General features: G+C 44.6%; 1 protein-coding gene across 1 annotated transcript in view; it reads left to right on the plus strand.

The window, feature by feature from the left end:
• LOC112487764 (putative mediator of RNA polymerase II transcription subunit 26) overlaps positions 1-14364 on the plus strand; it is a 15599-nt gene extending 1235 nt beyond the window's left edge. Inside the window, exon 2 of the mRNA XM_025060340.1 lies at positions 13768-14364. Within this exon, the coding sequence (XP_024916108.1) occupies positions 13768-14364 (597 nt within the window). The remainder of the gene's footprint in view (positions 1-13767) is intronic.
• Positions 14365-14666: the final 302 nt, after the last annotated feature.

Here is a 14666-nt window from a genome sequence, read left to right on the forward strand (position 1 = left end):
CCTTTTATCCTGCTGCATTAGCTGCAGATTTGTTAACGAGGGATCAGATTCTTGTGATGATGGACGTTTACATCGAGATGCTTGGAGAAAAATGTTGGTCGGTATCGGTTTACGTCTAAAACGGCGGAATGAGATCAATAACAATATTTTCCCCGGACAAACAGCAGCACACACACATTACACTCACCCACCTCTCAACCTCCCCCTGCACTTAAAAAAACTCCTTCACATTCATTTTTAATGCAGTGCTGGGGTTAGCGGGGTTAGCCAGATCTGCAACGTTAGCAGCAGTGAGCTAATACGCCAACAGCTGTGCTGTGGGATAGTGGTGGTGGTTAAGATGCTGTTTGTGGTCTGTAGGGGGGGTCGGAGGCAGCAGTAAGGTGGGTGGTGTTGGGAGGTCAGCGTCAGGAGTTAATTGGCTTCTTGGCTGAGATACCCGATCCTGGTTGATCCAATCAGAGGAGAGACAAAACCTGGACCAACAGAGAGACCGAGCACCACAGCCACAGAGTCAGGACTAACATTATGTCACTATGTCATAATGACATCATCTGTCAAATCGCAAACACTCCATCTCTCTCTCACACACACACACACACTCACACACACATGTTCAATCAGAACCTTCATCTTCTGGGCATTCACACGTCTAAAAAGTATGGTTCGTCCAGGAGAGACCGCTGTGGACATATTAAACAGCTTCAAATGGTGTTGGATTTACAAAGACAGTGGAGATGGAGGTACAGAGGTGGACTTGAAGATGTTCCGTTCACACTAAACACAGGCCACAGATTCCATTACGTGGGATAGAAATGATATTTTAAACTGAAGAGTGATGGGAGATTTGAAGAAGCTGGAGAGGAACACTGGTTATTCTATGAGGAAATCAGGAGTGGCAGAAAAGTACATGAGGAAGTGCAGTACATGCAATGGTGTATTTGACTAGGGCCACAAATGTGTGCTTTTTACTGAACCGTTCAGTGCAAAAAACTGTGTGTCAAAGGGAACGCTGTTAATGGAACAGTGTGGAACAAAGTCCAACTTTCTGACCAGACCCATTTACCGCTCGTTTGAGTCATTCAGCCTCATGTACTGAATGGAAACAATATATTTAATACAATTGTTACTCATCTGATTTAATACTGTCATTTTCTACCCTTTCATAATCCCCTCCACTTATATATCTCCTCCTTCACCTTCTCTTGATTTCATTAACTTTTCACATACTCCCTTGTGTCATCTTTTTTTTCACTCCCTCTCCGTTCTACCTTCCCCCTCACTTTATCACCTCTTCTTCTTCTTCCTCGTTTTTTCTTAAATAATTTTTCATCTTTTCCCGTCCCCTTTGCCTCTATACTCTTATCTCCCCTCTCTCCATCTTCCTCCATCAATCTTTATCTCCCTTTTCCAATCCCAGCTCCCTCCCTCCCTCTCTTTCTCCTTTCTCCTCACCTCCCTCCACCCGTTATTACGTGGTCTTTTTCTCTAATATTTGATCTGTTTCTCCTTCATAAAGTGTCTCATTAAAATTAATCACAGGCTGAATTATTTCACTACCTGTGGTGAAAAGTGACAGATTTGCCGATTGCTGCCGTTCACTGAAGGAGGTAGTGTGTGTGTGTGTGTGTGTGTGTGTGTGTGAGTTCATTCCCCACTTAGTTTCACACGAGAAAAATCACATCATCGTCATTACCTGATGTTTTTTTCCAGTGTCATGTTCATGCTCTTGTCAAAAAAACAGTAAAAGTGAAAACTTGTCAGGTTAATTACATGACGAGAGACGGCGGGAAACTTCAGACGCCATTGAACATTTGCAGTCGCCCTTTTTTTTTTTTTTTTTTTAACAAACTGACATACTGCACCTTACAAACGTTTTAAACATAGGATTAACTGATTAGATGATCGGTTCCTGGATCAGTACGAAGCCCAGACATGAACCCAGCGCCAGACCAAGTTCCAAAGAGAAAACGAGCGTTTGTAGAATCACAGCGTCAGTAGAGCAGTTGATCCAGTGCTGCTTCTATCAGTGACTTCAGTGTCAGAATGACTTTGGGAACACAAACTGACCACAAGAGGCAGCATTGGACCAGTAGCTCCTAATAAATAATAAAATAATGATAGTAGTTTATATGTTTATATGGAATTTGATAGAACAATAAGAACTATATAAAATTAAAATTATTATATATATTTTTTTAACTTATTGAAAACAAATCCCAGAGAAAATGTGTGATTTTTGACCACTGGACGTGGTCTGCTGCTTCTTCACAGCAGTTTGTATCATTGAACTAAAACTGAACTGAAAGACTTCAAACCCAAAGCTATAAAATCAACGACCAGCTGACCCCTGTGTGGTGGTGCACCTGTGACTGACCTCTCCCTGATCAGACAGGGGTCAGTTTGAGGATGAGTCACCTTCCAGAGGTCAAACCCTGGAAGTGGGAGAAGAAAAGAATAGAGATGAAGCAGCTTAACGTGCACTTTTGGGACAAAAACAGTTTGACCTCTGCTGACCTCAGCACTCTGATTAAAGGAAGATGCCACTGGATTTTTCCTGTCAACCTCCTGTGTGCTTCTAAGCCCTGATCACACAAATACACAGGAAACCCAACAACACTGCAAGTACACACACACGTGTGTGTGAGTGTGTGAGTGTGTGTTTGTTGTTTCCTGTCGTGCAACAACTGACCTGCTGATCGCCCCAATCCACTAATTAGCAGCTTTGTCTCTCTCACCGCTGGCAGCCGCGCTCCGCCTCTGATTGGCTTGAGGAGGAAGTAAACACACACAGCAGTTTTTTTGTGCTTCATTAAACTAAAGAGGAGTTTGTGTTTTTGTGTTTGCAGGTGATGCTGTTGTTTCTTTAATCCACACAGCCACACTTCTCAGCAGCTTCTTCTTCCTCCTCCTCCTCCTCTTTCTTCTTCTTCTTCTTCTTCTTCTCCTCCCTGTGACTAAGTGAATGAACACCGTCTCCAAAGTCAAACCTCCTTGTCTCGCAGCCTAGACAGGTCCACTCTGATCAGCACCTGTCACAGTCAGAAGACAGTCCTGGAGTCCACCTGTAGAAATCTTGGTTTATTGTCTGTTTTCACCTCAACAGAATCATCATGTTTGACTGAAGAAGACCTGAGACTAGTGAAGGACAGTAGGAGATCAGGCCTGTTGTTAGAGAACTGTCGGTTCAAATCCCAACAGAGCTTTTTTCACAGAGGGGTTAAATACTGCAGATTCACGTGGTCGTCTGCAGCAGTGTGTACATTAAAACTGCTTCCTTTTCTCCTTCACTTCCTTCTTATTCTTCTTTTCCTCATCTATGTCCTGGTCCAGAATGTCATTTTTGTAAATTTTTTTCTCCGTTACTCTTCCACACATGATTAACCACAATAACTCCAGTAGGTTTCAGCTTTTAAAGTATTAGTCCTTCATCTGTAGATCCTTCCTTGTTCTTTATTCCCGGTCTTGCTTCCTTCTTGTGCTCCAAAATTCACCTTTTCTTCCTTTTTTCTCTGCAAACCTCTGGAGTTGTTCCATTTCTTCTCTCCTACTTTCTCTCTTCTTTTCTTCCCTTCTTTATTTTCTTTTTGTCCGTCTCCATTTTCCTTTCTTGAACCCTGAACCCTTTTGTTTGTTTGTTTGTTTGTTTTGATATTGGTATATTCCATATTTGATGTTGTCTTCTGGTTTGTCCCTTCCTCCATTCCCTCGTTCTCCCCCTCCTCTCACAGCTGACAGATCAGCTGACAGTTGTGGTCAAAAATTCTCCTGCTGTCTCCTCTCTTCTACACTTACCCTCCCCCCCCCCCCCCCCCCTCCTCTGGTGCAGTCATGGGAGAGACACCGGTGATTGTGTCTTGAAGGAGGTGTATAGCTTATGGGGGGGCGGGGGGAGTGAGTGTTTGTGGGTATTCGGGGGACGTTGTTCTGGGGGAAGGTTGGGGGGTTAAATCCACAGCTCTGCTGGACACCTCGTTCATCCTTTGTGTGCGGACAAAGCTGCGTCCTCTGAAGGACAGTGGAGCGAGGCGGAGGTGACCCTTGGCCTAGCTGCCAACGTTTGACGGGTTTCATCTTTCACACACACACAAGAGAAAAAAAAAACATCTTCATCAACGTAGTTTTCTTCATCAGGAAAAGAGGAAACTCAACTCTCGTTCAATTGCTCCTGTTTTATCTGCCAGCTCTTAGGAGTGAGCACAAATGCAGGGGAACAAATAAATCACCAGGACTGTGTTTTAGTCCACTACAGTAGATGCAAATTCAAACCCTCTAAATATATGCTGTGACTCTGTTGACAGAGTCTGATATCTCCAGTCCATGTCTGTGCTCATCAGGAGAGTCCGCAGTAACAGAATGTGGTCTGGAGTCAAAAGTCAAATGTATTCAACCTCATTATTGCATAAGCACCAACAGTATAGTCTTCAGGTCATGTGACTTCTCATGAAGTCTCTGGAACTACAGGACGTTGGTGCAGATGTTAGCAACATTAGATATGAACAACCACCAGTTGTTTTTGACACAGAAATATCAATAGAACACAGGTTTCTTCAGTCCTATTCTCCTAGCTGCTTTCAGATTTCTACTTCCTGAAACTCTACCTCCATTCCTGTTTTCCAGCACATTCCATCCTACCTTTCTTCCTACATTTGATGTAGAAATTACTACCATGTAATTCCTACATCCATTCTTGTCGTATTTGTGTTATTTTATTTTCAGGTTTCAGGTCACGATCATGTACAACAAACACAGAAACCCGGACTTCCACACATTTGTCAGGACCTGAAGTCACTGTTGTGTCTGAACTCAACCTCAAACTGAGTGAGTGAGAGGTTGTTGTGTAGAGGAATGTTTCTAACACACACACACTCAGAGAGAGGGGGGGGGGTGAGGGGGTGTTAATCCTCTTAGCCTTTGTTTTCTCCCCTGACATGTTAACCAGTCAGAGCAACATTAATCCTCCTCCTGCTCCTCCACCTCCTCCTGCTCCTCCACCTCCTCCTTTCCCACCTACTTCTCCTGAAAGTGAGAAAGGACAAACAGAAGGAAAGAGAGAGGAATGAAAACAGGAAGAAGGGCACGGGTGAAGGCAGCAGGGAAGGAGAGTGGACCTGTTAGCATCAGTGAGCAGCTGGTTAGCAATTAGCATCACCTGGGATTTCTCAACACACTGTTCAGACTGTAGTCCACGTCAGGGCCAAAGCTCCGTGCGCACACCCATGCTATACATTGATGTTTATTGGATAATCGCAATGACTATTTTGTAACTAATTTATAACTAATATCAAACGTTGTCCTGAAACAGGTCATGTCAGTCATGGGTTAATTAGTTTGGTTGGAATGGTTTTCTCTGCCTATTTAGATTAATAACTTTATCTTTGTTAAGCACATGTTAGCTTTGTTTAATTCTTGTTAGCTTAGCAGGTTTTGTCAGGTTAAGATAATAACTTGTTAGCTTGGTCAAGGTCATTGTTAACTTTTAGCTTGGTTAAAGTTTTGATAGCTTGGAATGATGACTTGGTAGCGAGGTTTTAGGAGGGGAGATGTATCATTGAACACGTTAGCTTGTTTTAGGTCTTTCCATGTTGAGCTTTGGTCTGATTCAGGGAAACTTAGTTTTGGTGTAGACTGTTTAAAAGCTCGCTCAGTTTTCAATGTAATCCTGGAGTTTCTCGGCTGTTTGTTATTTCTTAGATGTTAGTTGTGTCTTTTATGTTTGTTTTCAACCAATAGTTGTCTGCCTACTTTAGAACTCTTTCCTTTTTATAGCTTTCCATAAGTCATGGACTTTTTTAGGGTCACTTGAAGAAACTTCTGTGAGTTTTTATATTTGGTTTGTTGTTTGTGGAACCAGACCCACACCTCCTGGTGGTCTCAGTCCTCTGGTTCCTCTGGTTTTACACCAAGGTTCTAATGAAGCACTCACACATGTGAGACCTGGTGAAATGCTCGTTGTTCTCTGACCAAACATGACAAGTGTGAACACGGCTCTATATTCTCTTCAGTCAATACTCAAACCCAACCGTTTGACGTTGTCAAAGTTCACTTGGAAGTTTTGGTGACAGGTTGAGCAGAGGGGCGGGGCTAACTCTGCTGGATTTATGACCAACTCTGACCTTGAGGAGATGCAACACCCTGACACACACTCATCCCTAAAGATCTCCTATCAGCTAAAACACACACACACACAAACTCACACGTTGACAAACTAACGTGAAAGTGAATACTGCAGGTCGCTCTCGTCTTTCCTCCAGCCCTAACACATCAGTCAGCACACTGCAATTAGCTAAACACACACACACACACACATTTGTTCATTGTTAACCAACAAAAATACCAGGACTAAAACACACCTGACTTAAACCAAAGCTCTGTCCACACCCTGAAATGTATATGACTGGAAGATTAGAGACAGCGGCCATTTTGTAGTTGTTTTGATGTTGAAGTAAAGTCAGGTTTAAAAGTGCTGGGACAACTGGAGTTTGAAACATTTTCATGAAGCACTTGCAGTACCCCTACAAATCCTTTAGGGGTCGTGCCTCCAGGAGGTAGGCCTCTGGTTTAGAGTTAAAAAATGAGTAAAGGTTGACTGTAGACAAACTACAGGCTGCTCTCATGAACCCAGGTGTCTCCGTCTGAGTGTCCAGGACGGGACTGAAGTGTCCTCCTCCGGTGGACAGGACGTCGTACTCTGAGGAGCAGCTAGAGTCAGTCTGAGCTCAGCCGTCGAAGAAACCAGAAAAGATGAAGACAAACAAGAGAGTGGTGTTTTGATGACCTTTGACCCTGATGATTTGCCAAAGCATCTGAGAACAGGAAGTGAAACTTAAGTGAATTTAATCACAGGACTGGGAATAAAATGGCCCTCATCAATATTGATGCTGTTCTGTTAATTAGACTTCACATGTACCACTCACAGAGGGCACAGTGTGTGTGTGTGTGTGTGTGTGCATGGAGGGGACAGACTGAGGGCATTAAGCATTGGACAACAGCCAGTGTGTGTGTTTCGAGTGTGTGTGTGTGTAAGACCTAGTGTAAGTGTGTGAATCGATGATACACTGCAGTTAATAAGACGATTTGTAGCATGCGTGTGTGTGTGTGTGTGTGTGTGTGTGTGTGTGTGTCCATCGTTGAATGAATCCAGCCAGGTCCATCTGTTTGGCAGGAGACATGAATGTGAGGCCATCTGTGCTCTCATGGTGTGTGTGTGTTTGCATGTGTGTGTGTGTGTGTGTGTGTGTATGTGTGTGTGTGTGTGTCAGCCCTGAGGTGCAGTGTGTAAGAGGCAGAGGTGATAAGAGCATACATAGTCACACACACACACACACACATTGTGATCCCAGCTTGTTGTGATTGAGTGAAGTGAGAAGTTCGGTTTTAGCTCGGTGCTTAACAGCGCGTGTGTGTGGGCAGAGGATAGTTTCCCTGTGATTCTCTCTGACTGGAAACTTTGCGTCAGGCGTGTTTACAACAGTTTCAGTTGGCGGGTCAGGACCGGCACCTCCGAGCTCATCCACATCCCTGCTGATGCACAGACGCGCGCGCACACGGATTATCAAGTGCAAGAGAGAGCAGGCGCTGAAAATCAACATGAAGTGTTTGAAACCAGTGTGGAAATAATATTTCTCCGTCTCAGGAACTGTGTTCAAGTCACTGCAGAGACTGGTGTGCTAACGTCAGGAACTGGGAGCTTGGCTTTTACTCTAGTTAACCTAGTTATGGTGATGCCTCAGTTGTATTAATGTGAACCTCCTTCAGAACCAGAACTACTTCTGAGTCTTTGGGTTGGTTAGCTTTAGCTTAGCTGTTACAGCTCCCTTCATTATGCTTTAGGGACTTGTTGTTTTAGTTGTATGACTTGAATGCTCGTGTTTGCGACTCGATAACTTGGATTCTATATTTCTTCAGGTACTACTTGGTAGGAGACTTAGTTTTAAGTCTTGTTAGTTTAATTCTTGACCTCGGTTCCTTTGTATCAGTACGTATGTTTTGAGGAACTTTACACCAACACCAGGTTTAGTTGGTTTAGGTCAGAAAGGTTTTAATAAAAACCCAGGACAAGCAGGTAGGCTAGGTAACATGGAGGAGAAGAAGAAAGAAAGATAGATAGATAGAGGAGGAGGAGGAGGAGGAGGAAGAGGAGGAGCTAAAACATGATGATAAATAATTGGGAGAAAAGTTTGGAGAGGGGCAGAAAAAAGAAGGAATGAAGAAGATAAAGTGATGTTTGGAGGTTGGCCAAGTTCAACAGCTTTAGACTGATTTCACACACACACACACACACACACACACACATCCCAGGTCATGTGGATGTTTCGTCCAAATCTTCCTTCAGCTCAGATCACTGAAAAAATAAACTTGGAGAGCATTTATTATCCCTAACCTGCCAGTTCTGTGTGTGTGTGTGTGTGTTACCAGCTGTTCCTGTGTGTGTACGTTAGTGTCTCAGTGTGTTTATTCTATCAACCACATTTCAACACCCCCCTCACACACGCACACACACACAGGGATGAGCTCATAGCAGTAGAATAAACGCTGCTCTCAACAAATCAGGCTGATTTAAAACAACAGGTTCAGATCTGGTCCGAGCGACAAAAGCTGCTGTAAAGACTGAGATTAGCCCGAAACAAACACCTAAACAAAGACAACAGAGTTCAGACAAATACAAGAGACTCACTGAAAACACTGTGACGTCCCCACACTGAAGTGTCGACCCACAGAGCACGGTGAAGACGAGCGGAGGACTCTGAGAGCAGGACGGAGACGGTCCTCAGTCCTCTGGACGTGCTGGGTCAACCTCCACGCAAGTGCGATGGACGCAGCTGCGTGGTGTGAGGAATGCGAAACCACTGTCTCTTGACACAGTCCACTCGGCATCAGTCTAGAACCTGTCTTTTTGTTTGACTGTCCTGCCTGCAGTCCAGATTTGTCCGCTACTCAAAATATCCTTAGCATCCTTAGACCAAGAAGTTCGACGGTAGGATGTGGACGTTCAGTTTGGGATGTGTCCCAGTAGTAAACTGGACTCCACCTGTGTCCACCTTTTTGAGACAACACCACCCGTCGGTCTCATCAAGGATGACCACTATGTTTGATCCAGCACCCCCTACTGTTCAACGCCAACAATACACACGTCATGGCAGCATGAACACCAATACCGTTATTTAGTGGATTTACACAACATTGTTACAGAAACATGAGGACGGACAGACAGATGACTGAGAGACGTGACCTCTGTCTCATCTCCATCTGCAGTCTGATCATATATTCACCACAGCACTGCACATATATGTATATATAGACTCATGGAGAAACGCACAGACTCAGTGCCAGCAGAAGTGAGGCCTCCTCCTTCACCTCCATCTGTCTCCTCCTCACCAACACCCTCCTTCCCTACTTATCCACACCCTCCCAATCACCACGGCTGATTGACAGCCAAGCTCAGGTGGAGATTTTGGGTTAAAGAGGGGGAGAAGAAGGAGATGAAATGGGGGAGACGAAGGTCTTTATTCAACACAAGATTACTCCCCCACACACAACCCCCACCCCCCGAAAAATCAGCTCCTCTGCTTCCTCCTCTGACGGAGGCTCGTCAGTTCACGGCTGTTTCCTTAAGTTCAGGCTGAACTGGAGCTACAACGCTAACAAACACAGGAACACAACAACCAGGAGTCAGAGAACTGCTGAAGGGTTTTTGGAGTCACACACGTCTCAGATTTAACTCCAACTCCAGCAACCTGCCGGTTCAACCTCAACAAAAGTCAGTTCTCACTTTTTGCTGTTGACAAGCAAGCGAAGCCATAACATGGGCCAGAAAATAACATAACGCAGCTGAAGAGCAACACAATGGAAAAGTGGCTAATGGTTTGATTCCCAGTGTTTAGTCTGACTCTCTATATCCTCTATAGGTGGGATGTGGGATTTCTCCAGCTTCATCCCTGAGTCCAAAAACCTCAACATGAGGTCAGTGGTTCACTTTTATACTGACCACAGGTGTGGATGTGACTCAGCCCAACAATATCCAGCTACCACCGCGGGGCCAAAGGAATGTTTTGTGAACTTCTAGTCCTTCATTTGGAGGGCCAACCAGAGTTTGTCTTTGAATCAGAGGTTTGTCTCACCACCAGAAACACACACACACACACACGTGTCATTTTAACTTGAGAGTGAGTGGAAAAGACCAATTACATAAAGGACATGATTCAGACGAGGAAAGGTTGGAGGGAAAGAATATAGGAAGTGAGGGAGTGTTGGAGCATGTAAATATAGAGGCAGACAGATTGTGTTTATGGGTCTGCGTCGTTTTATCTGTCCTCTCACACCTTTATTGATAGACGAGGAAGAAGAGAGACGAAGAGGAGGTGGAGACGTTCTCCTGTGTCACTGCTTCTCTTCTGCTTCCCACAGTGAAACTTCCTCTTTGTTTGGACCAATCAGAGTGACTTTGGAAAATGTAGTGCAGTGGGTTTTCTTTTTCCTTCTGTCCAGTAAATGTCATAGGTTAGAATTGGAACTGTTCAAAGACCACAGACAGGTGTGGTTGATCTGCTGCCGCCCCCTTCAATAAGTTCAAAGTGTGTGTAAATTCTTTTGTCTTCGACAGAATAACAAAGATTGTGTAAATTCTTTTGTCTTCGACAGAAAAACAAAGATCATCCAAACATCCTGCACATTTCTTCCACAGGGGGAAATTAGGATTTTACGTCAAAGCTTTGAGAAAATATTGTTCAAATTTTGGCTCAGAGAGCAGGTGGAACGGTTTGATTTTATTACTTATGTGTCATTGAGGTAAATATTCATGTTTGCCTCAACGGCACATATCGACCACACGAGGCAGCAGTAGATCAGCAGCTCTTGTTTCCCTGTAACGTGTGTTAAAATGATCATCATCATCATCTGTGGACTTCAGTACTGTAGCTGACGTGATTTTCAAAAAAAAAAAAAAAATCCTTCACTACTAAGATTAAGCTCAGTTAAAGATATTTTGGACTTGAAATTATGGTAATTCTACCAGTAAACTCTATTGCTAAGAGACTGAGACTTTCCTGTAGTCCATGTTTGCAGTTCAGTGGATGTTGGTGCTGCACCTCATGAAACCACATTAAAATGTAATGAATGTTCTCACAAACTTGGCTCGGCACTGAAAACATGTTTGTGTTACATTTTTGGGAACTGACCCTTTAGGAAGGGAGTGGGAGCTGCCACAGATTTATGACCTGTGTGTTCCAGCATCACCTCATCTCCCCAGAAAATCCAACATCAACACATTTGTCATGTGCTCATGTATTTTTTTTTCTCTGCTCCAGTTATTGTGAAACTGATCACTGATAACGTGGCTTTCTGTCATCAATAACTCCCTCCACACTCTCTGTCTGACAGACATCAGTGCTCATTTCAAGCATTTGCAGCAGCATTTGCAACATTTGCAACAGCATTAGCACCATTAGCAGCAGCATCAGCAGCAGCATCATCAGCAGCAGCAGTAGCAGCAGCAGTAGCAGCAGCAGTAGCAGCAGCAGTAGCAGCAGCAGTAGCAGCAGCAGTAGCAGCAGCAGTAGCAGCAGCATTAGCACCAGCAGCATTAGCATTAGCAGCATTAGCAGCAGCATTAGCTCACACTGCAGCTCTTTGTGTTCAAATGAAGCTCACACATCGCTGTTTCCTCAAATGCTACCTGATCGCTAATCTGCTGCTAAGTGCCTTAGCCACCTCGCTAACCTGGAGTTCTGCTGTGGTCTACAGACATCAGGATACAGGTGACGTCTGTCACAGGTCAAGCTGATTGTGGTGGTGGTGGTGGGGGGGGTTAGGGGGGGTTTGTTTGTTTTTTCATGGCTGTCAATGATTTTCAAATGAGCTGGACCTGGAAACATGGATTTTGAGCTTCAGGTTGAGAAACTCATACTCTCTCTCCCTCCAGCCCCTCCTAAAAAAAAACATTTTTAAGGACTCTCCTACTCCAGTGTCCATTCACAATATATTTAACGAGCCCTGACACAGGACGCTGACCTCCAGACATCGTTTTTTTGGTGTTCTAAATCAACTGTTTTTACCTTCAGTGTCCTGAAGAGGAAACATGTAAACCAGTAGATTTCATTGGTCACCTTTCAGTCCAATCATTCTACAGCACCAAAGTCCATAGAGAAAATCACAGACTTGACATCAGAAAATAACAGTGTAAACATGGAACTCTGTTGTCACTGTGGAATGTCTTTACTTTATGTTATACACTAACTCTCTCTCTCTCACACACACACACACACACACACACACACACAGGTATACACATCAAGCTGACAGCTCAACCATTAACCCTCATATGCATCACAGCAGGGCCCTTGTGTGTGTGTGTGTGTGTGTGTGTGTGTGTAATAATAGCTTGCTGGCTGTCAGTGGAGATGAAGGGTGTGTGTCAGGAGAGTGAGTTTTAAATGCTCCTCGTCAACCCGTTCAACACAGAGAGTGACAGGCCTGCGGAGTTTGTGTGTGTGTGTGTGTGTGTGTGTGTGTGTGTGTGTGCGTGTGTGCAACAGAATGCCGTTGTGTGAAAGAGCACAGATTTATAACATTCATTCCTTATACATGACAGAATACATGAGCTGAACATATAGATGCTACAGTCCAGAGCTGCAGTATTTGATTTTCCACTGGCTAACATTTAGCTAACCTCGCCTGGTTTTGTTTTGGTTTGTTTTTTTGGTATATTTTATGCAGATTTAGTGCCAATCCTTGACCGACCCTCAATTATATTATTACAATATTCTCTGCTGCTGATCTAAAGCTACTGGGTCTTCAATGTCAACAAACAAATGTTGTTGTTTTTTAACTGTAAGTCAATAAGTGGCATATTTTAGCAACATTCAGCAGACACAGACATATGGATGTTGACATATTCAGTAAATTATATATATGCCTGCAAGTGTGTATGAGTGTGTATGAGTGTGTAGGAGTGTGTATGTGTACAGGTTTAGTAGCTGCCCACCTGGAATATGTCCTTACAGAAGCAGCTGGTGTCAAAGTACCCATCACAACATACGCACCCCCCCCCCCCCCCCCCCCCCCCCCCCCTCGCACCAACGTGTAGCTGAATACCATTACGCTAGTGTCAGTAAACTGTACACAAGTTTAAAGATTTAGCTTTTCTTTAAAGGACAAAAAAATGCAGCTCCAAAAGTGAAAGTCAGACCCGGTCTGTGGGACTCAAAGAGCAGTCGAAGTGAAAGGACGGAAAAGAAAGGAGTGAAAATATCACGTGGCCAAACTGAGCAAGATTGGAATGAATGTTAGCTGGAGTTCCCCTTGTGGCCGTTTCCTGAATTTGTTCTCCTTTTAATTGTTGAAGAATTAGCAGACATTTGCTTAAACAAAGCATCATTACTGAGGAAGAGGGGAGTCAAATCTGTGGCCTTCTGCTGTGGTGCCCCGCGGCGCCCAGAGCAGGCGGTGTCAAAGTAAGCCGTCAGCAGCCTGAATGGCCCAAAGTCTTTTGTCCCGGCTCTGCTGAAATATTATTATTCCGCTGCTCAGAAATATGTCAGATTAAATTGTTACCTCGGCAGAGCCTTGCAAAAAGGCACAAACACTGGGGCACTTTCCCGTCCATGATCGTTTCTTTTCTTTTCCCGAGTTTCCTGAAATATTATTATAAAAGCATTGTTAAACTGCTCGCCAGCACGACAGCTTAAATCATCACCTTCAGCGCAGGAGAAACAAAAAAGTGAGGAAACGTGTCGTTGAAATATTACATTACAGTGATTTGGGCTTTAGCAGCAGCAGCCTCAGCCTCAGCAGCAGCAGCCTCAGCAGCAGCAGCCTCAGCAGCAGCAGCAGCAGCCTCAGCCTCAGCAGCAGCAGCCTCAGCCTCAGCAGCAGCAGCCTCAGCCTCAGCAGCAGCAGCAGCAGCAGCAGCCTCAGCAGCAGCAGCAGCAACAGCAGCAACAGCAGCCTCAGCAGCAGCAGCAGCAGCCTCAGCAGCAGCCTCAGCAGCAGCAGCAGCAGCCTCAGCAGCAGCCTCAGCAGCAGCCTCAGCCTCAGCAGCAGCAGCAGCAGCAGCAACAGCCTCAGCAGCAGCAGCAGCAGCAGCAACAGCCTCAGCAGCAGCAGCAGCAGCAGCAACAGCAGCAGCCTCAGCAGCAGCAGCCTCAGCAGCAGCCTCAGCAGCAGCAGCAGCCTCAGCAGCAGCCTCAGCCTCAGCAGCAGCAGCCTCAGCCTCAGCAGCAGCAGCAGCAGCAGAAGTTCTGTGACAGAGGTGGAATGACTGACGTTCATGTCACAGTGGCCTACTGTAAACCAGGGGTTCTTAAACTAGGGCGCGTGTACCTCTGGTTGTCTTTACTGTTCAGCAGCCATTTATGGAAAAAATGAATAGATATTCAACCAACACAGGGAGATTTGATCATATTGTTTAGTTTTTTTGTTAAATCAGTGTTTTAAATATCTTTAAAGATAAACTCAATGACAAATAGTGACCACACGAGGCAGCAGTAGATCAGCAGAAAAGTAATCATTTTCCCTGTGGACTTTGGTGCAGGACAGTGATTGGTCCGAGGCGTGCCCACCAAACCTTGCGTCTTTTTGAATGACTCAACACTGTCACAACTCTTTGAAGTCGTGGTTAAAACTTCACTTCCTGTTGACCTTCTCCGTCTCTCCCTGAACTCTACCAA

Source organism: Cynoglossus semilaevis, chromosome 1 (genome assembly GCF_000523025.1).
Source record: "Cynoglossus semilaevis isolate Cse_v1.0 chromosome 1, Cse_v1.0, whole genome shotgun sequence".
Taxonomy (NCBI): Eukaryota; Metazoa; Chordata; class Actinopteri; order Pleuronectiformes; family Cynoglossidae; genus Cynoglossus; species Cynoglossus semilaevis.